Here is a 26,350-nt window from a genome sequence, read left to right as displayed (position 1 = left end):
TTTTTCTGGGCTCACCTGGACTGGTGGTGTTTTTAAGTCTTGACCAACTCCATTCATGATCACATTCATCTCTGCATTTGCCATTAGTATATCTGAAAAAAAAAAAAAAAAAAAAAAGAAGATATTCTGTATTTGTTTTGTCGCTTACAATTATAATGAAATTTATGCTAGAAAATTTGGGTTGCTTTGTGAAATTCAGTGAAAATAGTGCTCATAATCCATGGATTACCTTGTTGATTGGCAAGCATTTTTGTTTTTCTTTTTTCTTCCATTTCTTTTTACCAAGGTTTTGCACTAAAACATTGTACATTGTGGTATAGCAGAACAATTAGAATGTAATTATTTTGATAGTGGAAAAAAACTGTCACGAGCTTTATTTTAATCTGAAAACTAATATTGCAATATTTTAAAGAGTAGTCCACTTACATATGCAATTTATCACTAGAGATTAATTTCTTATACAAATTTCTTTTTTTTTCAATATGTATAAACATTCTTTAGTTTTCAATGTGATACATGTATTAATGTTTGAAGTCTTGCATCAACCTATTTCATAGGTGTCTAGGATATCTCAGGTATTTGATTTTGAAATGTGCTGGTGATTTTAAAAAGGTTAATGTACAAAAATATACTAGTAAGGAAACTTTGTAAGCAGAAAAATACTTAATGCAGAAATGCATGATGCCTTGCTCCAGTGAAGTTCTAGTGGAATAATTCTGATTTGTATTTTTTTTTCTTGAATTCTAGATTTATCCATGGCAGTACAAAAATTTTCACAGTCTCTACAAGATTTTCAGTTTGAGTGTATTGGTGATGCTGAAACTGATGATGAAATTAATATTGGTAAGTACTCTCTTTGCTTTGCTGGTAGTAACATTTTTATTGTTTCTTATAGCATGTTATCAGAAATACAGTGGAGCAGTTCACAGTTGTTTTTTAATGGTTCACATCACAAAAATAGAAAAATGTCAATAAGTAGAAACCGTGCAAGGCTTTAAAAATGCATATCAAAAAACTTTGTCTTCATGGCATAGCTTGTTTTATTACAGCAGAAAGTATTCAGTGATACTTTGTCAGCTGAGTCAACTGAATCCTCTAAATTCTGCTGCTGCTTTTACCTTTCAGTCAGTTTTCAGTGGGCTACTAGAAGGTACACAAGTTTTCTATAATGTTCTATAATCAGTCTGCAAAGAAGTACCTAAGTGCCTAGTAAGACACAGGACGTATTTAAAGGTCTAAAAAGAGGAGTATGTTCATTACAATTTGTGCATTCCTGAGTATATGGTTGGCTGAATTTTTGCCAGTAAAATTTACTAGCTGCTTATTGTTCTGTCTCTGTACACACACAGAAATTCTGCATTTGCAGAACTGAACAGCTCAACTTGTCTTCAATGTAAGCCTCTTCAGTGTCATCAAAATACTCTTCCCTCAGCAGACTAATCCTTGAAGTGTTTCCAGGGTTCAGAAATTCAACCACTCTTTACTGCAAGGCATTTCTGCAGTTGTAGCGATGCTTTTACACAGTAGCACAGCAGCTGGAGTGCTTTAACCCCCATTGGTAAAAAATTTGGATTATAATCCATTTTCAGAATGGCTAAATTCAGTATCATGAGTCTTACATACCACATGGCCCCCATGTGTCTCCTAAAACATCTGAGAGGAAGTAAGATGGTTCTTAAAGAGCAGTGGCTTCTAAAAATAAATAATTTGGCAGTACAAGAGGGAATGTAGGACTTCTTGGTATTTTTGAAGAAGTTCTATGTAATGCAGAGAGGAAACCCTGATTTAGTCTTTTTCAAGTGTATCTATTATTATGATCTATTTTCAAGTCTCCTCTCCCTTCAAATTTTCCTTTTCCTGGCTGAGTCATTGGACAGAAGGTCTGAACTGCTTGTTTTCACTCTCAAGGTTTGCCTCATCCTCAACCTACAACATTGTGGTAGTCAGAAAACAGTCATCAAAGATTTGGTTACAGTCTTCCACTAACTCCTGGCAGGGGGTAGGAGGGGAGGTTTAATGTTACTGACAATTAGAAGTTGGGGAGTGAAATCACTGAGATGCTGCTGCACAGGTATAAAACTGCATGTATTCTTCAGGTGTGTCCTGATTGGAAAGAGAAATGGTGTGCATGTTCTCTTTGGCATGCTACATATTATTTTTTGGCTGTTAAAATTGTATTGTATATATATATATATATTTTTAAACCAAATCTTCAGTATCTCAGTTAGATTTGGTCAATAAAGACATACGGTTTTGCATTTAAAATCAGGTGACTGAGAACAAAGACAACATTCATTTTACTTGTAACCTAAACGTAGCAAAGAAAAGACATTTTATTGTTTGGACATTAAACTGGCATTTAAAACTATTTAGGAAAAAAACACAGTTCATGAAGCTTGACAGCTGATTTATTTCACTTGAAGCTTCAAAGAAGGGATTTCTAGCTTCTAAAGAACCAATTGCCTGATGGATTGTCATGGACATCAAAGAAGCTTGTAAGAGTAAAAGGCAAACTGACAGGAATCAAATTCAAGCTTAACAGAGCTTGAATGATACTGTGTGCTTTTATAGGATAAGGCTCAATTTTTGATCTCCCTAGAGAAGTGACCTAGAATTTATCCATATCTTTAACATGCCCCAACAAGATAAATGTTTGCTTATCATCAAAGACAGCTTTGTATAGATGAATCCTGCTCTGTACCTCCTTCTGCCTTCACCTCTTTTACTAAAAATGTCTACAACTGTGCAGGCCAGTGAGAAGTTCTACTTCAGTCTGCAGTGATATTCTGGCATGATAAGATATGTAAAACCCTACCATATGCATAGGGGCTTATTGTAAGTACTATATTTCTATTTCAAGCTTAGCTTTGAAAATCTACCCTAATACACCTTAGCATTGGGAATTCACCTCTGAACAAGACTTCTTCTGTCAATCTGTTGAGGGGTTTTTTTTATAAAAAAGGTTTAATTTCTTTCAGCATTTAATATAAGTGAATTAAATGATTTTTTTTTATTTTTTTTTTCTTACCAGCAAAAAATATTTGGAATTGAGTTGGTAGCTCCATTGACATTTTTTGAGGCAATACTAGAGTTGAGGGTCTCTCTTTAGCAACTAAGCACAACATTTTTTTGTCTTTTTTTTTTAGTCTGAGATATAATAAGAACAGTTTTATTTGTATTTTCTATAAGTTGTGCATTTTTAATTGCTCTTTTAATATAACTTGTCTACTCCATTACATAAAATAAGTAAATTAAAATAGTTAATAGTTAAGTAAGTTATAATAGCTAAGTTATTATTAACTTAATAAGTAAGTTAAGTTAATAAGGTAATTGATAGTTAAAAGAATAAGTTATGTGGAGTGTGTCATAACGCACTCCACATAAACAGAATTATGGCGATATTCTTCATACTTATTTTATAATCCACCTCTTATTTAATCCACTGATTTATTTGTTTGGATTGGTTTCTTGTTTTTTGGGGTTTTTTTAATTCCTATATTTGATTTCCAATTTTGATGATTTCTTATCTTTTATTTACTAGAATTTAATTCTTACATGGGAGGGGTGTTCTTTGACAAAAAATCTTGTCTGTGTATGTGGCTGTATAATGCATTTTAGGTAGTTTTTTTCATGTTGCTGCAAGTTAGCCAGATTTATCTTCATAGTCACTTTCAGATATACCATGCTTAGTTTAGAGTCATTTTATGCATGAGTTGTTAAGAATTTTTCTGACTTTCTTGTATAAGCAGACTGTCTTGTTCCTCAGTTCATCTACGGCTCTTGTGTTGTTGGTTGGTTTTTTAACTGTGAACATCAAAGATTCAAGCTATAAAAACCTTTTCAGTTTTTAATCTTTTTGCCAGCAAATTTGGTTTGGAAAACAGTGATCCCAATCTTTACTAGTTTTTCTCATTAAAAAATAAAAGAAGCTAGCAACAATTGCTGGTTTTGTCTCATCCTCTGTTTTGGAATGCTTGTGGAAGCATGTGATCTGCAGCAATGCATGGGCTGTTCTATTTGATGGCAGAACATGGTTATTAGCTCCAGTTGCATGTGATTCAGTGAAGTTATAACTGTTTTGTGCAACTGAAAAGTTTTGCAGAAGATGGCATTTTCAATGCAAAAGTAACAGGAAGAGTGACAACAAATTAATAATACTAAAAAGCCATAATAATGAAGGTTTGATGTGACTTGCCCTTACTCTGAGAGGAGGGTGTTGCATTCCTAATCTAACAACTGTGTTTTCCTCAGAAATACCAACACTTGATAACACTGTGGGTTTTTTCAGACATATCACCCTGCTCTCAGCCCTCTTTGTAAATATTTTGCACAAAAATTAAATACTTAAGATTGACAGAGAATGTAAAGGAGGTCAGTCATTTATCTTTCTCAGTGGTAGTTTAGTGTAAAATGGATGCATGATTTTTACGTGTTTCAAACCTTATAGGTAACATAGAACTTTATATGGATGGGACAGCAGCAAGAACTATGTTTTTAATGATCATCTATCTTTTTTCTCAGTAAACACTGCAGGTACAATTTTGCAAGGAGGTTTTCCCAGCTCCACCTAGTATTATCCAACTTGTCACCTGGATCTCTCCTAGGAATTTCCCTGTTTTGATCCTCTTTTATTCTGTTTGTCTTATCTGGGTTTTGGCTGCTAGAGACGAAAATGATAAACATTATTAACTCAATGGAATTCTCTCTTGTGCCTTTAATAAGTTTGTGTCTATTTTGTATTATGGCTAATTATATATCTGTGAGATCTGATATGTGCAGAATAAGACCATGCTCTTCAGAATTTTAAAAAAAAAATTAAGACAAATAAATACATTCTGATATTCTGGCATTTTATTTTAGTATCTGTGTTTTATTAGCATGTGCTGTTTAGGAAAGTGCACTGAAAAACTGAGTGAAATATGTCTTTCACTCTGTGACTGTTGGTTTTGAAGTTTGGGGTTTTCTTCCATGAAGAGAATTATATTATGACAGATGTTTCAGGTAGCATCAGATGCATGATTTAAGAATGTAATAGGATTATGATGATTTATGAAGTCATTATTAATTGAGTCACAAAGAATAGGTCAAAAGTTCTAAAATGTGGTATCTTTTCCTGTGGGTACTTAATTCTTCTCTTGCCACTAGCATTTGAGGCTCGTGATCTTTGCTGACTCACAGCTCAAGTCGTTCATGGGATTATTAAATTGCTCTCAACTAACCATCTACAGAACTGTTAGCTCATACCTGGCAGTTATGTTGTTTACAGCAGTTAGTCTCAAGTTGAACTTTGAAAAATTGACTCAAATGTACTGGAAAGAAAGAGCTCAAAACCAAGCAAACAAATGCAGAATGCTAATAGTAGCTGTTTGTTAAGAGTCCACTGCTGTGTTTTGCTTTCCTGTTTTAGCTGAGCAATGATGCTAGAAGTTCAGTCTCCTTTTTTCTTGTACTGGCCATCCACATGCCCAATGCTTTTCAGTTAGCATTTGCTCTATCCTCTTGGAGAGCTTGTCAGAGAACAAGCATCCTGTATTCAAAGCAGCAAATAGATCTGTACTGGGAAATTTGTATATAAAACTGCACAAAAGAAAAAGGGAAAAAAAAAAAAAAGATATTTCCTTTTCCCCCCATCTTTTGTAACAGTGTAAAAAATTAATTGACTTTAAGAGGTACCAAATTCTATTTTTAATGGTACATGCTGTGGATACAATGCTTTATTCAAATAAATACGTTTAAAACAGAAAAAAAATTACATGGGGGCTTTATGCATGTCTACAGTATGTAGAGACAAATCTTGACAATCAATCTATGGACTTGGCAGTCTCCAGGTTAGGAGGGATTTAGAGATTCATCAGGAATCTGAGAAGGTAGATGTCAAGTTACTCAAGATTTCAAGCCACTGTTGCTTGTGGTATGTAATGGCTTCTTGAGTTTGCTTGCCTCTTCCTGAATTATTTATTAAATGCAGTCGAGCCACCTACAGTCTGAATCACTTGGATATCTTACAGATCACCTCCTTAATGACTTGAGGTTAAGCTTTTATGTTCAAGAAAGTTCTTTTTGGGGTTAATATTCAGCTTACTTTGCACAGAATTCCCATTTGTAACCAGGCTTCTGAACGGAATTACCAATTTCCAGGTAAGTCGAAAATGACTTCCAGCATCTGAGGTCTACTACTGCTTTATCCAAAGCAAAGAAAGAACAGGATCTTGCCACCACCTTGAGGGCAGAGTTCTGGGGGTGGATTTTTTTTAGTTTAGACATCATCCCAACAACTTTTCTACTGCTTGAGTTTGTTGACCTTGTGAAACACATTAGAGACAAGTGTATTTACAAAAGGTGGTTTTATTTTAGGTGGGTGGGGAAGGGTTGAGTCCCAAATTAGACTAGAAAGCTATTTACAATGGAGAGTGAATTTGCATAGAAAGATTGTGTGCTGTTTTTCCACAGTAATTACCTGCTTAGATTTACCAGCTCTTTTTCCTTCAGCTGAAAGAATCAATTTTAATACTTAACTTTCTAGATTACTTTGAAAGCAACTTTGCTTAAGGTACCTGTAAGATCACAGGACAGGGTTATTTGGTACTTGGATTATATTTGTCTGCAGAAGTTCAATGGTAACAATTTATGGGAGGAACTCAGCACAATCAGGGTGTGAAATGTCTAAAGTATTTGTTTCAAATCTGTTGATTCTGTTCCTACCATTATTTTTTTTTAATCCTTGTTGCATATTTGACAATTTAAGCATATGCCATCTGTTTCCGGAACTCTATTGTTTCTTGACTTCAAAAAATGAGTGATTTTATGCTAGTACTAGGATCCTATCAAGGCTTCAAAACAACATCTACCCCAGAAAGTGAAGGTTGGCATTCTGTTTGTCGAGCACGGACCTCTTGTCCTTGCTTTGGAAGGGCAAATGCGGCTGACAAATCAGGAAACAAAATAATGGTGCAGTACATTTTTATCTCTTCAGGAGGAAAAGGTAAAATAAGATCAACAACACAGTCCTTGTTGTTTCTTTTTCTCTTGGACACCTATCAGAAGGTTGTTGGAATTCACATGCTCCATTCTTTGTTGACCTTAAGATGAAAAAACTGAACTGGAGGGGAGGGCTGATGCAGTTACTGCCATTTCTGTTTGTCCTACCTTTCTTCTGTGTCAGGAGTAGCTGACAGTAGGAGCTCTGTTGAGTCCCTGCAGTTTGCATCCTGGTGTACTAACAGAAGCTAAAATTCATGTTAGTTCATTTTACTGTATTGGACTGCAGACTCTGGTGTCTGAGATACTGCTTGCCTTGGAGTTCCTACTGTGCAGAGAAAGAGGGTGAGGCAGGCAATGGACAACAACAACTTTGTTGTCCTGGTACGTTCTGCTAACGAGTTAAGATGAGTCAGAATTTGATCTGAGCATGTGAGTAGATGAATGGACAAGTCCATGCCACTCACTTCAGAGCAAGATGAAGTAGTTTTTGTGTCTCTCATTCCGATCTTCTGAATTCTTGAAGGTGTAGTCTACTTTATTGTCCTCATTCCATGACTTCAGCATACCTCTTTTTCCCTCCTTTGTCACTTAACTTCATTATTTCTAGATTTGGACATCCCAGTGGAAGTATGAATGCCTCTGGGGAGACAACCTGAGGACTAGAGTGTTGCTTTATAGAGTTGTCTTGAAAATAATAAGTATGTACTATTGATGTATATAATACACTTCTAGTAGAATGGAGTAACATTTTAGAGTTGCCACGTTAGCATACCTCTTGAGAAATAGGAATTAATTTTCAAAAACAGATAGTAGTTTGATCAACGCAGCTTTGAGATATTCATCTTCAGGTTTGAGCAAGTAACGTAAAAGATTTGTATTTTCTGAAATCAAAATGCTTAGTAGAGTTTAGAATTTTAAGCACAGGAACTTTTTGATCCCTTTGTAGTCCTAAATTGAATTAAGCAATTACAGCAAAGCTAACATCTGTTGAACTATTTGGTGATATTTTTTCTAAACTCTTTCACTATTCAAGCAATAAGTGTACAGAACTTTAAAAATCAGAAAAACAGTATTAATGATTCTCAGTAGCATTCTGAATATATTGCTTTTGCTTTTACTTCCTCTATTCAGCACTCATAAAGACCCACACACAAATAAGGTTTATACAGCTGGGAAGATGAAAATATCAGGGTTTTTTTCCTTCACTTAAAGTATGGATGTGCCTCTGAAGAACTGGGGATTGGCAAGCCTGAAATGCAGTCATAATTACTTCTAATTCCTTTGTTTATGGAATGCTATGATTGAATATTACTTTTGCAGTTTAACATTTCTGCAAACAATGTCGTATATTGCTCAGTGGTTGTTTCCTATGTTTTCTTGTTATTCAACTGTTCAAAAAAAACTCTACCTTGAAGCAGCAGCTCTTATCTTAGAACAAAAGATTTTTACTCATAGTACATTTATATCACAGCTCTTTCTAGTGGGATGGGGGAGGGAGTGCAATAGAGGATTGTAATCTGATTGCATCAGAACAAATCTTTGAACTTAAATATTTCTGCATATTCCATGGTTTTTAGAGCAGTTCTTCCTTTGACATGTGATAGGATATCAGTCAACTCTGGCAAAGGCAGATCTGTTCAAGTCAAAGGTTAATGGTCAATTTAGTTGAGGTAAAGATTACTTGAATTAAATGAACTTCTATGGTATGCTGTTAGTTTTCAATAGGGGCCAATTCAAGCTGCTATTTTTTCAAAGTAGGTCTCCAGCAGCACTTTAAGATCACTTTGTACCTGTTAGACAGAATTTGATGGATTGAATATTTTCCCCTACACCCTGCTGAGTTCTACAGCTGTAGAGCTCAGCCCCACTGCTGTGCCTGCGGCTCCATCAGGTGAAAGAGAGGCTGATTTCTCTTTGACAGCTACGATAATGTAAAATCCCATTTTGTAGTGTGGTGTAGAGATACAGTGGTTTTTAATGATCACTTATCTAAACCCTTACCTCTTTTTCTATGAGAATATGGCAGGAATGGTGTATTTGTTGTGACTTGTCCCAAAAGCCTTTACCCCTTCATAGAATTATAGAAGAAATGGGAGAGAGAAGGAAAGAATTAGTCATTTGTAGACAGGTTTTATATAGTGCTCTGTGTGAGCACATGACTACCTGAGAGATCCTTCTCATGTTCCTAAGAAAATGGAAGAAATTATTTAGATGATTGAAAATGTTTTTGCTGGCACTCCAAGAAGCCATATTTCAGGAGAGGTGCTGTTGACTAGTAGATTCTAGAATGAGCTTTTTCTACCACATCTCTGCCATGGTGAAGAATTCATGCTACACAAGATAAGTAAATTTTCAAAATTGAATTATGTATTTTCAAAATCTGTATTGCTTTTATAAATGGAGTAGAACACTAAAACAGGGTAGTTGCAGCTGTATTTTTAATAAAGTGTTAAAAGTGGTGGTAGTGGAATTATTCTTTGGTGTGGTTTTGGTTTTGTTTTGATTTTACAAATGTGCTGTGGGATAGAAAGCCATTATGAACTTAAAAAAATTTTCAGGATTCTCTGAAGTGTTTCGCCCTTGCTTGATCTATTTAGAATTTTCTACTTGTATTTGCATTGTGAGGTTCTGCATGAGTAAGGCATGGTAATTTACTGATATAAAGCCAAGTAACTGGATTTATTTAAAATGTGTAACATTGCACGTCTTCAGGTTATCTCTTCAAGTATTGTGTTTGACAAGTGCTGACAGTGAATCTGGGAATTCTAGATAACCTGACTTTCTTGCAATTCTTCTTAGTTTGTGTGTAAACGTGTAGCTTTCTGTGTAGTCTGTTGAAAAGTAGTGGAGTGGAAAGTGTAAATGTGTTGCCTCAAAGGATTGTTTTAACTTTTGTACAAGGCTTGTATTTTTATGTTTAAATATTTGTGACATGATAGCTACTTTTTATAGCAAAGAATTCTCAAATATTATACTGTTTGTAACTGGATTTAGATGGTTTCCCTGACAGAAGTTTGTTTCTGTAATGAGAAAAGGATTTTTACTTCTAATAGTGGCTCTGCACTTAATGCTCTACGTATGTTTAGAAAAAAACTTCAGAAAATGCCTTGCTATATTTGCTCAGTCAGTTTTGCAGAGTGAAAATACTTGAGTTAAAATTGCCTCATATGGTATGTACATGTTATACTGTCCTGCCAAACGCATCTTGCAGAGCTTTGAGCTACAGTTGAGCTCAGATCTTGATTTGGTGCTTTTTATGGCTCTCATATTGGTGGGGAGTGTGAGGCATACGTGTGTGATGCTCAGGCAGGAGTTTCCATTCTTACTGTGGAATGGCTGGCTTCTTCTCAGAAGAAAAAAGGTTTGTCTCACCTTTATAGTGTGACAAAACCCAAATGCTTGTGCCTGGTATTGGGCCTGCAATTGAAGGGCTTTGAAACTTTGTGGGGAACACTACCTGGAAATATACAGGGATCAAATGCTATAAACCAGGGGAGGTCAGATGGAGAGACTGTTGCTGGATATCTGATAATTTTATTGTTGATTTTGTTTTCACTGGGAATTTGCAGCTCTCTGTCCTAATACTGTGAAGAGCCAAAATGCTCCTAATCACGATGTGGATCAAAAATTACCACTGAATTTACTCTTGAGTTTACAATGCCTTAACTCAAATGAAATAGAGAGAACCCTTGGGGTTTCTTTACTTTTAGTTACATTCATTCGAGTAGCTGTGCCCTGATTGGATTTTCTGCTTGCCAGCATGTAGTGGAACATGTGATCATAATTGGAGAACAATACATAGACCTTGAAGCATAACATAAAAGGCTTAATTTTGTAATTTTTCTTGCTTATTTATTTGCATCATTTCTTTGCAGAAGCTTTTAAACAGACATTTTTCACCTGTCTTTTTCTTCCTGATCTATGATTAATTTTTTGGGAAATTTGGATTTCCCTATGTGAGGTAGCACACTTATTTTCAATAATTAAAAAAAAAAAAAAAAAAACCACCCTGGAAAAATACCTTTTCTCACAGTTCAAGGAGGGAATTGCCACAGGAAACAAAGTTACCACTGAAACTGGTGCTCTCTGGGAGACCCTTCAAAATCTGAAATATCATGGTAGCATTTGATAAAAAAAAGCACTGGATTAAACCCTTGTAGACTAATTACAGAGCAAATAGTAAGAATGTTCATTTATTGAGTCTGAAATAGCTTCACATTGTCTGATCTAAGAAAGTCTTGATTCTATCACAAGAACAGTACAGAGCAGACGAGGTTGTCTGTACCTTAGTGTGCCTTCCCACGACCGAAGTCTTCAAGGAAATTTGTAATTACTTGGATTCTAAATTTAAACCACTGTCTTCTGGCAGAAATCATTGTCACTTTGAGACTGTATTTCCACGCTGGGGTACGTTGATGTAATCTTTAAACCTCTGCACTTGAATTTTTGTTCCACCCTATGTCTTTTACTACTAGTATTGCATTTCATTGTATTATAGGAAGGCCCAAATAGCTTTTTTTACTGGTCTTGTGGAGGCTGTGGTAAATGTAAACACAGACAACAGGAATGCATAAGGTCCTTATTACAGATCCATAAAACCTGATACCTAGATTAGGAAGGTAAGAGAAACCGAATAGAGAGGATAAGGCAGCACATACAATAATAGTTTTCCAAATGTAAAATGAGATTGAAAAACCATGAAGAAATGAACCATTATCTTGATATTCTAACTTCTTTTTTAACAATGGAATCTTCTAACATAATTCATCTCTTGACACCAATATTCAGCTTAATGTTAAAGCATATCTGACATGATGCAAGCTTGCAAACTGGAATTTGCATAAATACATACTGATACTATCTGAAACCTTAACAAAAGAAAGCAGTTGCTGCATTTTTTCTATTATCTTGGGAATGATACTTAGAAGGGGACAAAATAACTGAGATAAACATTGATTTGATGTTTCCTTTTCCTATTTTGTCATCTTTTCTGCTTTCCCAGTAAATATTACTTATGGTACAGAGCTCAGTCTTCCAGGCTGAAGTTTCTCCAAAAATCTTGCCATTTGGAAAGTGAGTGAAGACAAACTAGGGTAGAAATAGTGGAAGAAATTACAGTAGGTAAAGAAAATAGAAAACCTTAGCAATAATCGGGAAGATTTATCCAAATACAGCTTTCCTGAAAATGTGTTTTAAAAATAAAACCAACAGCTGTTTTCTGTAGGAAAATGTTACAGTCATCTTGCACTACTGGTTTTTAAACTGTGTTGCAAAGGTGCTCCAACCCAGTCATTAGTTATAAAATGTTTTGACACCAATACTCTGCCTAAAGTTCAAGGATATTTGATGTTTTTTTCACAATTTATATAAATTACTCATTATTTCTATTTGTAGATTAAGATGTTGATCCTTCAGCTTGTTCCCATTGGGCTCAACTGTAATTCCCTTTAAAGCTCTAGATAATTGTACACTTTTTACGTTTGATAAGCTTAATGCAGTAGGAAAAATAGGGGGGAAAAAGGATCATTAACAAATCAGTCCAGGTTGTGACAGTGGTAAAGGAAACCTCTCTTGTATAAAAAAAAGCTCCAATTAAATTCATACCAAACATTTGAATGCTATGAAAGCATATTGAAAGACCAAGATAAAGACATGCTTTGGGAGTCTTTTTCTGACACAGTCTTCCTCTGCCTTCCATTTTGTAATGTGAAAACTTGCCATAGTGGTGATATTTTGAGTCACGCAGTTTAGTTATCTACTGATATTCATTACAGATCTTCTGTGGCTTTCACAGCATCCACAACTCTTTTTAAGTAGAAATTACTGCAAAAGCAGATCACTGTCTCTTCATACATGTTGTGGCCTGTCAGTGTTACTCTAAAATGTTTGTTTTTCTGTATGAAAGGAAGCCTTCTGTGGCTACTCATGTTCTACTCAACCTCACTATCACTACCAACTCACATACTTTTTCAATATGTCTTAAGACAGTTAATGCTAATCATTAAAAACTCTGGAAATACCACTGTAAATTAACAATGTTTTAATAATATATTTACTTTAATTTTAGATTTGGAAAAGAAAATCTCTTCTCCCAGCTTTCATGTATCTTACATTTATTCTGCTTTCTCATGGAAGTCTAGTAAACAAATGTTAATCCTTAGACAATTTCTTTATGGGCCATCGGTCTATCTTGAATTCTGTTTCAGTGATGTATTATTTGCAGGGAAAACTCCCTTCTGGACTGTAGTGGAAGTTTGTGCTCAAGCATGAATTTGGGGCTGCTATAGCAAGTCTGTGCTAGGTATGACTGGTTTTGGAGGATGTACTTGACTGACCTTTCTGCCAAAGAGAACTTAGAGCAGTGTACAGCACAGTCCTGGCAGTTCCTCAGTCAGACCAGGAAGACATAAGAAAATCTCTAACAGTCTTGCTCATTTTTGCCTTTCATAGGCAAGGTGTCATAAGAACATGTGACATGTATGTATTACTTTTTCTGTGCTGGCATTCACATATCTGAAGATGGTGGTGGTATCTGCTCATAATGCTATAAATTCTTGTTTTGTGTAGAGTATGTAAAATTGTCTATGCATCGTTTAAGACTGAATGTATAAGTCGAAATTAAAGGAACAGTCCACAGAAAAGAACATTCAGTTGTATTGTCTTCCACAGTAGCTTTTCATTTCTGCCTTGGGTTGAACATTACCTTCCAAACTTGTCTTTGTCTTTCAGTTCAGTATTGGTCATGCAAAATTATTATATGTGTCATCCTTTTTGTCAGCCTTTTCTCATTAAATGTAGATGATGTAATATCTATTGCGTGTGACATTTAGTGGTACAGTGTGACACTGCACTCTTAAATATTAAGCTAAGGTTGATATAGTAGCTTCAGTAATTTCCACAGAGATGCTATTTTAAGGTGATAATGTTCTCTAAATAAGTATATAGCAAAAACTCCATAAGATATATTATGTGCTTTTTTTTTCCTATGAACAACTGTGTTGATGTCAATGGAGTAAATCAGATTTGTAGAGTGTAAGTGAATGATATTTTTAATAAAGAATTCTATAAATTCACATAAATTTATTTTTATCCTCTTACTTCTCCCTCATTCACTCAATTCTACATCAAACTTCAGTTCCTTTTTAATTATATGAGTGTAGTTATTTGTGGACCTATACCATGTCTTTGAGGTGATAGGAATTTTGGAAAAAAAGAGAATTTTCTTCATCTACACCATTAATGTTTAAGCTGTTGTTACTGTTAATTTATTTCTTTATGAAGCAAAATAATTAAAAGACTTTTCAATTAAAAGTAAAGAGAGAACCTTTTTTTTTTTTTTTAGTAAATAAAATAATGTGAGCCCTTTCTCCTGAACAAATTTTGCAGCACACTGTTGTTGAGTTGGGAACACTCCAGAGAAAGCCGCTGGCAACCTGTTGTGATTGTGATAAATGAGACCACAAGTGTACATCTGGGTATACATTCAATTGTTTTTACTTCTTGGGCATTTCTTTTCACAGGCATCATTTCCATCATGATACCAAATGTATCTTACAAGTCCTTTTGAGTAGTCCTTAAATAAAAAGAAGACTGTAAAACTGTTGGGATTTTAATTAATTGGGATTAATGTTGCCTAATGACTTAGTATGAAATATTGAGTTAGCACTTTATTTTTCTTTATGTGGCCCACCAATAACAATAATTCTTTATGAAAATAACTAAAAATATCTTTATATTTAGTATGTTAGGCTGCATATTGTACTTCACATTATTGATGTGTTTTCAGAATTTATTTCTTATCAGCACATTCCCATGACATTTCCTCTTGCAAAATGCTCGAGTCTTCTTCCTCCCACCCCCTTTGTGTTTACAAAGTTCACTTTAATTCTTCTGTGCCTATTCTGATTAAAAAGATGTGTATTTAAAAAAAAAATATTGTTTCATTACTAAGAAAAGATTGTAGGGCTGTTGTGTAATGCCTGAGTGTCCTGACAGACAGTTGGCAAAAACACCTCAAATTATTAATGCTGAAATATCTGCTTGTTTCGCATAGAGAGCTGTGAATCCAGAGTTAGATGTGTGTACCCTGTGCCCAGGGATTGTGCTGAGATCCTGATAAGGGTATTAGTTGTGGAAGGGAAGGACGCCCCTGCCCCAGTCTCCAAGGTGGCCAGTGCCTGTGGGTGAATTGGCTGGGATGCCTCCCCCCTACAGTGACCTCTGCCCTCAGCATCCTTCTGTCTGCCCAGCCCCAAACTGAGGTGTGGCAGAGCTGTCACCTCTCTGCAGCCAGAGGGCTCTGTGGGAGAAGGGGGGAAAAAGAAGGAAAAGAGGTACACTGGGAAAAGGGGAGCAAGGACTCTCCTTCCCTTTGCCACTCCCACTGCAGCTTCCAGCACAGCAGAAGCTCTCTAGGGACAGACCCTGGTTTTTAATGAGGCCACACTGAGTGGGGGTTGTGTGGGAAAATAGGTGTAACGACATGAAAGATCAGTACTGTGGTACTCAGGGCTATTGTAGGAGAGCTGGCATGGGTGAAGCCTTTCTCAATGTATGTGGTGGCATTGCAAGGAGCATTGGAGTTACCAGAGATGTTTGTGTTGCAGAACTCTGTGTTCTGGGTGTGCATCCTTCTCTATGCTCTGAATAACACAATGCACAAGTTCTGCCTGTGCACCTCCTGAGCTGGGGAGGGACATCCCATGGCTGGATGTAGGGATGGGTGTGGGTATTGGGCAGTGAGTGTAGTCAGTTTTGATGTGAAGGTGTCTCTGCAATCAAAATCTCATAAAATCAGGGGAATGATTTGTCTTAGTGTTGCTAAAGAATGTAGGTTCTTTGTTCTTAGTGAAACTTCGACCTTTATAATTCCCATAAAGGTGAGCCAATGGGGAGGAAAAGATTGAGAGTTTCTCAGTCTTTAGCCAAGGCAAAGTACAGGTGACAGACTAGTACCTTTATATTAGTGTTAAATATTCAGGAAAACCTTGATTTGCACACTTATAGAACATATTTTATACACTTTTTTTCCTGTGGCTGACCTGAATTTATTTAAATCCTAAGCAAATGTTTCAGCTTTGAAACTAAAAACTCTCTGGTTCTGCCTTTAAATTCCAAAGATGAATCAAAAGCTTCTCATACTGGTTTTGTGTTTTGGGTTTCTTCTACACTCCCCTTCTTCCCCACCTCCCTCCTCCCCAGCCCCTCCACATCCTCATAGTTTAGCCATGTCTGTCTGGCTAATTGTTTATTTAGTTTTAGAATTTCATATTGGGTACTTAGATATTCTTGAGTGTAACGCTCTACAGATTCCTAGTCAGGTATAACTGATCAGTACATCATCTTATTTCTTTATCTGTTTGTTTTTGTGGTTTTTTTCCATGGGATATTATGAGCTGACTGAGAGATTGAGTTAATTCAGTGGATATCAAACTAAAATTCTTGACATAACTGGCAAAATCTTCTTGTGCTTGTGTTCTCAGGGAAAAATATTTAAAAGGAAAAAACTCAAGGCCCAAGTAGATGGACATTTAACTTACCAGGTGTATTTGGACTAAACCAAAAACTCATAATGGGGAAAAAAAGAATTTGTCAGCAAGCAATAACTTACAGGTCAAGAAATGCAAGTATAACATCATAGTTGAAAAAAAAAAAAATTAGCTATGTAATTTCTTGCAGAAGAAATTGGAACAAACAGCAAAGCCTTCTTTAGCTATAAAACTTAACAGAGAGAAAGGAGAATGCAGAGGTGAACTCTCCAAGGTCCAGATGGTATAAAGGATAGAAATTATTTGGGAATGGTCCAAAAACTAAGTAGCAGTTCATGAATGCAGACAAGGGAGTTAAGGCAAACCAGATACTAGTTCTTTCTTAAAGGATCTATTTCAGTATTTTCTAGAAAATGTGCTTATTTCTTTAAACCTTTTAGAGAAGTTGAGAAGGGATGAAGCCATATTATTGGTGACTGACACAAAAACATTTAAGATGAAAAAATAACTAAGACATAGACTTCCATTAGCATACCTTCAGCACTATATGTTGGTTAACCATAAAGAGTTTTTCAATCCTGTTCTTTTGAGAAAATCTGAGTTTTCTTTCCATGTTTGTTTTTTACCTCTTTCAAAATGATTAAGATTGCCTCAAGTTTATTGTGAGAAGCTGTAGTATTTAGCAATCTGTATTCTGAGTTCAGAGCTTCAAACCACAAAATGTAGCATCCTGACATTGGTAGCAATTACTCCTAGTTGCATCACGAGAACGTAAAAGAGACACTTAGCTCTCTTCACATGATTGTTGTCTGGGATTGTTGCCTATGGGACTGTGATGCTGAATTTGAGTAAACCCTATGCCCTTGAGAAAGTAATATAAATGGAAAGAAAGATTTTTCTGGACAGGTTTGTACCACATGCTTACATGAGAATGAAGTCTTAAGAGTTTTCAGAATGTTTTCCTCTTTCTTGCCCTCTTTTAGGGGTTAATTCTTGTATTATGTTTCAATTGCCTCTGCTTCAGCCCTTTGACTTCTGTTTGAAAACAGTTTTGGGCTGTCACAGTTGTAACAGAATTCAAAGCTTATAAATCAATCATCTGTTTGGGTCACCTGAGACCTTGTCCTTGTAAAACATAAAGCCAAAGAGATGTTAAATCTAAACACTTGGCATTTCTTCTAAAATGTTGAGTTTCAAATATATACCCAAATATTTTTCATAGTTCTTACAAATACTTGTTCTCCCACCTTAGTGGGAGAAACTCAATTATTTTCTTGGCATTTTCTTTCTCCTTCTAGTATGCTAAAGTGAATTTTGCGGCTGAAAGCATAATTTTTCTATTTTGAGACTGATCTTTCCATGTTTCCGTCTCTTTCCATGTTTCATTCAATTAAAAAATAATTTTTAAAAAACATATGACTCTTAAGACTTCAGTTCTTTTTCTTTGCTCTTGCCCTGCTGCCTGCTTCACTCTGTCTCATTTAAGGCTAATGATTACAGTGCAGTGTAAGAGCAATATTTTATCACTGTAGCTTCAATCCAGGTAACAGACTCACCTGATCTTAAAATCTCATTTTAATCAGAATGTTCTTTTTCTTTGTTTTCCTTTCAGCCCAGTCATTAAAGGAGTTTGCTCGGCTCCTGATTGCTGTTGAAGAGGAGAGAAGACGACTGGTAAGTTTGCTGGCAGCAATCTGGCACTGGACGTCTCCTTGAGTAAAATAATACACTTTTTTCTATTCTCCCTGAAGTGATTTTTTAAAAATTTTTTTGTGTGTAGTAGAGGTTAAATATATCATAAGAATTATTTGGAATTCTTATGCAAAGGCAGAAATGTACTAGCACAAACTACAGCAATTTTTAATAAACTGTTCAACCAAAGACTTTTGCATTAATTTAAAAATTGTTTTCTCTCCCATTTCCTACCTGCCTTCTCCCTGACCCAAAATAAACTTTGAATGCTACCTTTCCCTTCATGCAAAAAGCTAATATTGGAGATGTAGATCTGTATTTATATTTAATGAAAGACTCTTGAGTGTTACCCAGTGAATGTATGCTAGTAATCCAAGAATATGATAAATAAGTGATAAGAAGAGAAAGCAAATTCATCACCCAAGAGAAACTCTTGAAGAATACATTATGGATCAGACTTGCCAGAGTCGTCCATTGATATGGTGTCCTTATGCCATTTGAATCTGCTGTTTGCTTTAATTTTTATATTTCTATTTTCTATTCAAATATAGCGTTGTTAAAGAAGTTTTAAGTGTATTTTTATGCAACTATTTAAAAAATAAAAAATATCCAGGTAAGCAGTGAAGCTATTTTTGTCCTTCCTTGGGAGTCAATAATGAATAAAGGAGTGAGCTAAGAATAAACATCAGTAGGGGGATTTTTAAATATAGTGAAAGTTTAATTAGCTCTAAACCATCCAAATATGTCTGTCCTCATTTTCCTTCCTCTTATGGGTGCTTAGAACATTGAGGTAAGGTTTTTATGACTCAGATTGGAACAAATTTACTAATTCAGAAAGAAGTTTATATAAAGTTGTCTTATACTGAAATAAATAGCCGTAGAATTGCTCTCCCACTATTTCTGTTTAGATAAATATTTTAAAATGGCAAAGTCATAACATTTATTTGGTACCATTGCATAGCTAGTATCACTTAAATGTATAAAAGTATAATTTTTTTTTTTTGCTTCATGCAAAATATTCTTTCCTGGGTAGCTGGAAGAGTGAGGTCACTGTTCTATACTTACCACCTCAAAAGTTGGTTAGCAGAACACTTATTAATTCCTTAGTTAAATGTTTTTAAATTAATTTAACTTTCCAGTTTAAGTTAAAGATTGTTATGAGCTAACTATTAGAAAAAAGAAGTAATGAATAGGCGAGGGTATTATTTTTCAAAATTGTTAGTCATTCATAATATGTACAGATAATTTCCTATTATTTTCTCTCTCTTTTTTTCCCCTCTTTTTTTTTTCCCTCAGAGAAGTGAGTCACTACCATTTTCATTTTTTGAAGTTTATAGCCTCTCTTCGGTAAATAATTTGATCTTGCCATATAGTGTTTTTGTAAAAGATGTAGGAAGGCCTTTAGCCTAAAAGAAGGAAAAAATATTAATACTATTAAGTGTAAAAAGATGGAATGATAAGTTTTGTTCTATATCAATATGATTTCCATGGGAATGTGTGGACTGTATAGCTGAGTGTGGTAGATTGACCCAGGCTGGATTAGCGGTGCCCACCAAAGCTGCTCTGTCACTGCCCTCCTCATCTGGGCAGGGGAGAGAAAATACAAGGGACGGCTCATGGGCTGAGATAAGCAGGGAGACATCATTTGGAAATCACTGTCATGAGAAAACCAGACTCAGCCTGGCGGGAAATCTGTTTAATTTAATGATAATCAAATCAGAGTAGGGTAATCAGAAACGAAATCAAATCTTAAAGAAACTTCTCCTTCCCCTCCCTTCTATTGAGGCTTTACTTTAATCCCAGTTCTTTGCTTCCTCCCTGCCAGGGAGGCACAGGAGAGCAGGGAATGAGGGCTGCATCTCCTCCCTCCTCATGCTCTTCCCTTGCTCCAGTACTGGTCCCTCCCTTGGAGGACAATCTCCACAAACTTCTTCAACGAGTCCTTCCCATTGTGCTGCAGTTCTTCATGACCATTCTTCCACCATTGATCCTTTCCACAGGATTGAGTCCTTCAGGAACAGGCTGCTTCAGTGTGGGTCCCTGTAGGGTCTTCATGTAGGGAGAAGCTGCTCTTGGTGAGAAGTCATTTGTATACAGCTTTTTTTGCTCAGTTTGTAATAACCTCATTCAGTTCTCATTCTCTGTCCAGAAAGAGAACATTGAGGATAGACAGTGTTTTGTGGTAGTTATATTTGCATAAGAGAATGTATCAAACTTAGAATTTCTCTAGGTCTAAAAAGTTTGAGCTGCTTGTTGGTGGAATTTGTTTTAATTATTACTGGAGTAAAATTTTCACTTTTGTCAAAGATGTGGGTTTTTCATTCCCCAGTCTCTTACTGCAGTTTTCTACATGTTGTCATAGAATCCAGAGGTCCCTGTGAGGATCAGTGTGCCAAACAGATTGCTAGTGTAAGTCTTTTGCTTGACAAATTTGTAATTTAGCTGTGGAATCTTTAGAGCACTTTTGCTTGTTTCTGAGGAAGTTTGGAGCATAATGCATACACATAGATTTCTCTGCTGGAAGCACTTTAAGTCAGCCAATTTGCATCTTAGTGACAATATTAAACAAAATTCTCAGCTGATGGGAAAGCTTGAGACATGGCGTGCAGGTCTTTAAAAATTTGATTTTCTTCATAAAAAGAGAAAACACGCAAAAGTTATTAAAAAAAAGCTTGTTCTTTCTGACATTTTGTAGAAGGCTTGGAGAAAAATAGCTATGCAATGTTGTGGCTATTTTTGGATACACTTCATCATACTACTTTCAACTTCCTTTTAATTCTTGTAGCACATGATAGTGAAAGCACTATTGTATCAGTGAATGCAGGATGTATGAGAATATGGAATTACAGATATTAATTTTGCATGCCAATTAATGGCCTTGTTTCCCTGCCTTGGACTTTACTTTATTAAATCATGAGCCTACATGTAAGTTCATTAATCAGACTTGAATATGAAAAGTATATATTTATGTAAACAATTTATTTCTCATCTGATGCCTATTAAATTCTTCATAAATCAAATTATATTTTTGTCTTGGTGAACACAATGTTGGAGTGCTTGTCCACTGAATATATAAAATAAGTGTTTCCAATGGTCAAGGAAATAGTTTGAGAGGTGTTTAGCAAGTCTTCTGCCCTTCCTGAATAAAGAACCAGAAGGAACTATTTTTTTTTTTAATTTTTTTTTTAATTAAGAAGTTAATGAAATAATACATTATGAACAGTGTTATTGGGAAAAACACTGAGGTAAAAAGTTAAATGAAACTGTGTATCACATAAATATTCTGTTTTGTAAGACTTTGTAGCCATTATTACTGCTGGCAGTAATAATGTGATTATTGCAAGTCAATTTATTTTATCCTTGTCTTTTATTTCTGGATTCTAGAAAATTGACTAGTAATGAGAAAAACCAGACCCCATGTGCCACACATTTCCCCTTCAAAAGCAAATAAAGGAAAAAGTAACTCATAAGATATCTTTTTTGATATACAGCTTTTGGTTTGATATCTGTCATTTTGTTGTGGTGTTAATTTAGTGGTGCTGTTGGTAAATGTGCATTTAAAAAACCCCAACCAAACAGCACTACTTTTGAGCTTCACATGTATTGTAAATAGGATAAAAAGTCAGACTCACCCCCGCTGCATTTCCAATGACTTCAGCAGCAAGCCATCAGGGATGTAGAATAATGACCTCTATTTCCTTCTGTTTATTAGGGAACAATAGAGATGCTATAATTTAATCCCATGTGAATTTTTGAATCGTTATCAAGAGAACTTACTTAAAATAATTTCCTTCCTCTTTCACTGAATTTGCATTCTTTCTTTTAAATAAGTAATATATTTTATTTTAGAGATTCATATTTTATTTATGCTTCCTATTAATTTGAAATTGTTAGTAAAGTTAATTACAAACACAAACAATCTAGGAGTAAAATAAAATGCTACTTCCTTTTGTAGGATTATTCTGTGTTGGCATAAGTATGGATAGACTGGTTCATGCTACTGGTGATCTCCTATGAGTCTAAAGCACTGAATGAGTTCTCTTGAGTGTCAGTGTTATCTTGCTGGAGCTCCCTGGTTATTTCTGAGAGTCTGCTAAATCCAAGACTGAAACAGGCTCTTAATTCTTACATTCCTTGCTATTTATTCAAGTTTTTTTTTTGGTTGTTGGCAGGTGATAAATGGCCCCAGAGATTTTCTCTCTGGCATGATAAATCAGTGAGATTCTTGACCAATATTAAATACTCCAGGGGATAGTATAAAAATTATGAAGTGGATAGTTGTGTACTATGTGCAATGAATATTTTTCTTTAGAAAGTATGCCTTTTTATATTGAATAATCTTCAGACAGTATCTCATTTTTGTAGACTTTTTTTGTATTAACTGGATGTTCTCATTGTGGTTCTGTATTTGCCCTCACACAAGGGGTCTGATGCTATCTGCTTCCAGGGAAAGCATCAAAATACTCAGTTTCAAAAGCTGCACTTGAAGAAAAATAAATGAGCTGTTAAAACCAGCTATCCATGGAATGGTACATAAAATCAGATACTGAAGGGCACAGCGTGTTGTTGAGCAGAATTAACCTTTTCCCTATAATGCAAAGTGTGTTACAGATTCTATCACAAGAGTAAGCAGTCTCCTATCCACAGGGGCAGCTTATTTCTCAGTTTATACAAGGGAAAAATAACATTGCGTATACCAGCACCCTGAGACTGCAGAACAAATACCTGGCATTTTGTTTTGCATAGTGCTTCTCTCAAATTGGAAAAAAGTAGTGTTTGATGGTGGTTTCATATACTTGGTAACTGATTTCAATGTTTTTCACCTCTCATGCAAGATTTGGCATTTAAATTAATCTCCTTGGTAGGAGTGTCCTGGGAAGAACACTGGAAGCGTATTACTGTAAGTGAAGGAAAACACCACAAATAAAAGGACTTCTTTGAAGTTATGACTGGCTTTTTGTTTCTTTATTTTTGTTGTTCCTCCTACTCCCTCTCTCCCTACCATGTTTGCTGTTTGAAACTAATTAAAAGCACTGGGGTTTAGCAAGTTTGAGGTTTTTCCTTCTACTTTAGGTGTCTGTACATCCTATTGAGTCATTAAGGTAGCATGGGCTGTGTTGTTATCTAATCTATTTGGAAAGACTTTCTGAATTTGTGCATCAGATCACTAATTTGGAAATATCTCTTTGTGGCTTCTATTGAAGAAGGATCAGTAAATCAGTACTGAATTTTTTAATTTTCTAATAAAAAATATTTTTACCTACCTTTATCTATTTTTTTTTGCCTTTTCTTCCTTCTATTTTGTACCAGGTACAGCAAATAACGTATTTTATATTAATTACAGAAAAAATTCATGTCTTCAGTAAGGGAAATTCTGCAAGATAGGAAAATACTGATTTCAGTGTTTTTTTAAAAAAATAATTTTGTTTTTTTAAACCATCAGGTTACTCTCCTCTGACAGGCTGGGTTTTAGAAATCATTGGGAAAATTACTGAAAGCAAGTCACATGCCTTCATAAACCTTTTGGGGAGGCCTTATTGAATACTTGCTTCTGGAGAGAAAGTATTATGTGTAATACAAAAAATAAGAGAAAGGCAACAAGGGAGGGTTAGCACCTAGAGGCTGAGAATGAGAAGAGACTGCAAGGAGGTGTCTTTGATTAGCTTTTATTCAAACAAATTACATCAGTGTTATTTGGAGGCCTGTGATTCATTAATTGAAATGACATCTTTCAGCACACTTGAACTAGTCCTCAGCAATAGGTTAACACTTCAGCCCTTTAAATCAGGTTTTTCTTCCTTTTTTTTTTTATTTTTAATTCCTTTCTGATACAGTTGTCAGTTTAACATTGAAAGAATAAACCAGGACAAACATTGCCAAATGTTACTTGGAGACTATTGCCAAAGCAAGAGTGTACTCAGTAGCGTTGCCCAATTTTCTCCTGTTTTAGCTCTGGAATGACTGAAGAAAATGTGCTTCGGAGAAGTTTTTCTAATTAGCAGTTTGTAGAACCAGCTTTGCCCCAAATCTCAGTCAGCCTTGTGTTCCATCTTCTTTCTCCATCACAACTTGGGGGGCGCTCAGCAACACTCAGAAGAGTATTTCTGTATTCATTTAAATTACATATTTGTAGAGTATTTCTTGAAACTTTTGAGAAAAGATCTTCCCTGTTGTGCTGGTAAAAGTGTTAGTGTGACTGTGTGGTGAACATAATTGGAGAAGTGATCCAGCTGGAAAAATAATCCCTTTTGTAATAACTTTCTATTGCTTCCTTCCCATCACTTCAGTGCACACAAGGAAAATGAAGACCTTCTGGGCCAGAATTATGATCCAGAAGATAGTAATTTCTTTAAATAATTGCTATGAAAAAGATACTAGAAGTGTACCTCCATTTCCCTGCAGATGTTATCTGTGACTGTTATATACTAAATCAGGAACTGATTGGCATATTTCTGTCATGCGGAATTCCTAGAGAGCAAATCTGCAACATGATCGTTTGGTGGGTTTATGTCGAGAGAGAACTCTCAGTGCAGCTTTCCCCCTTGCTCTGTCTTGGGCTAGAAAGAATCCTGTTTGCTGTCTTTCTCTGCACCACTTAAGTATGAAAATACAAGTGTTGAGTGGATGTTTCTTAGTATTTGTGCTCAGTTAAAAAAAAAAAATTAAAAAATCCAAATAATAAACAGTTCATGTTCTGTTATCATTAAGGTAGTTTAACATATAACATCTGTATGCATTTCTGAACTTTTCTCAGATACACATACTAGGCCAGACACTTCGGAGATAAAATTGTGGTTGCTATTAGTACAGAGCATTAGCTGGCTCTTCCTGATAACACTGCATCAGTTTCCATAATTGTACACTTAGTACATTCCTAATTTGTTTAAATCTAGTTCAAATTTGTCCAGTAATTTTCATTATTTAAAATAATTTCTTCCATTATTTTTTTTTTTTTGTGGAAATGAAGAAAAAACAGTCATCTTGAGACATTTGAGTATGATAATTTTTAGAAGGTCCAACTGATCTCAATAGAAACCAGTTGCAACTAGTCCCTCTCACATCCTGTAACTGCTATCTGGGACTGAAAATACAGGTTCATGTTTTCTTTAACTTTGCAAAAGGTACATCTGGAATCATTGTGGTGTGACAGAACAATGCTGTTAACTCAGAATATGTCCAGATCATTAAGTCAACAGAGAACCTACTGTTCATGTTTTGCTCTATATTTTTTAGTAGCTTTCTCTCTATGTTTTTCTTTTTCTTTTGAAAATGCGAGGTGTTTCCTGTCGATATTAATGTCCAGAGTGCAGAAGCAGATCATATGCAGAACCTTTTGCACCCTGTCCTCCTCAGCTTGGGCCTAGATAATTTTATTGCCTTTAAACCTTACTGTTGAGGAGGAAAGCAATTTGACTCTTCTTAGAGACAGTTTTTGCTGTTTTCCAAGATAGTTATCATAGAGTTGATTTGTGACGAGGTTATTTTCTTGTAGTAAACAACTTTGTAAGAGGTGTGAAAATCTAGATCTCCCCTGTTGATCTCTGCTGTTGTTTTGGCTGGTTAGTTGCATCAAAGAGGGAGCACTTGTCTGTCTTGATGGGGCTAAGAGGCTGTGAGTAAGACAGGAGAGTGGGAATAGGATAATTGTTCAAGAGGACAGCAAAGGGGAGCAGAGATAAGGGGATTCATAAGATTCATGTACATTCCTTTACCATCTTACATAACAGTGTTCCAAACCTTAGTAAGAAGACTTTGATAATTCAGTGTCTGTATAGTATTTGCTTTTCAGTTTTTTTTTGCAGAGAATGCAAATTAAGAAAACCTATTTATTTTTAAAAAACAATGTGTGTTGCAGGAGATTAGTGTAATTGGTTGTTAGCAATTACAGTTTCTCCTGCTTTCTGTATTGAAGGTGCATATATTTGTATTTGCTTCCATATGTATATACAATTAGAGAATGGTTTGGGTTGGAAGGGATCTTAAAGACAATACTTTAACCCCCCTGCTATGGAGGGAGGCCACCCACTAGACCAAATTCCTCAAAGCCCCATCCAGCTTTCAACACTTTTGGTGGTGGGAGATCCACAGTTTCTCTGGGCAACCTATTCCAATGTCTCACCACTCTCAAGTTAAATAATTTCTTCCCTATATTTTATCTAAACCTACCCTCTTTCTGTTTAAGGACATTT

General features: G+C 35.4%; 1 protein-coding gene across 1 annotated transcript in view; it reads left to right on the top strand.

The window, feature by feature from the left end:
- The window catches only part of ARHGAP42 (Rho GTPase activating protein 42), a 141,365-nt gene that overhangs the window by 30,260 nt on the left and 84,755 nt on the right, over positions 1-26,350 (top strand). The window contains exons 2-3 of the mRNA XM_015632268.3: positions 748-843; positions 18,082-18,143. Coding sequence (XP_015487754.1) covers positions 748-843; positions 18,082-18,143 — 158 coding nt within the window. The remainder of the gene's footprint in view (positions 1-747; positions 844-18,081; positions 18,144-26,350) is intronic.

Source organism: Parus major, chromosome 1 (assembly GCF_001522545.3).
Source record: "Parus major isolate Abel chromosome 1, Parus_major1.1, whole genome shotgun sequence".
NCBI lineage: Eukaryota > Metazoa > Chordata > Aves > Passeriformes > Paridae > Parus > Parus major.
Note: the sequence above shows the minus strand (reverse complement) of the source record. Positions and strands in the feature narration are given on the sequence as shown.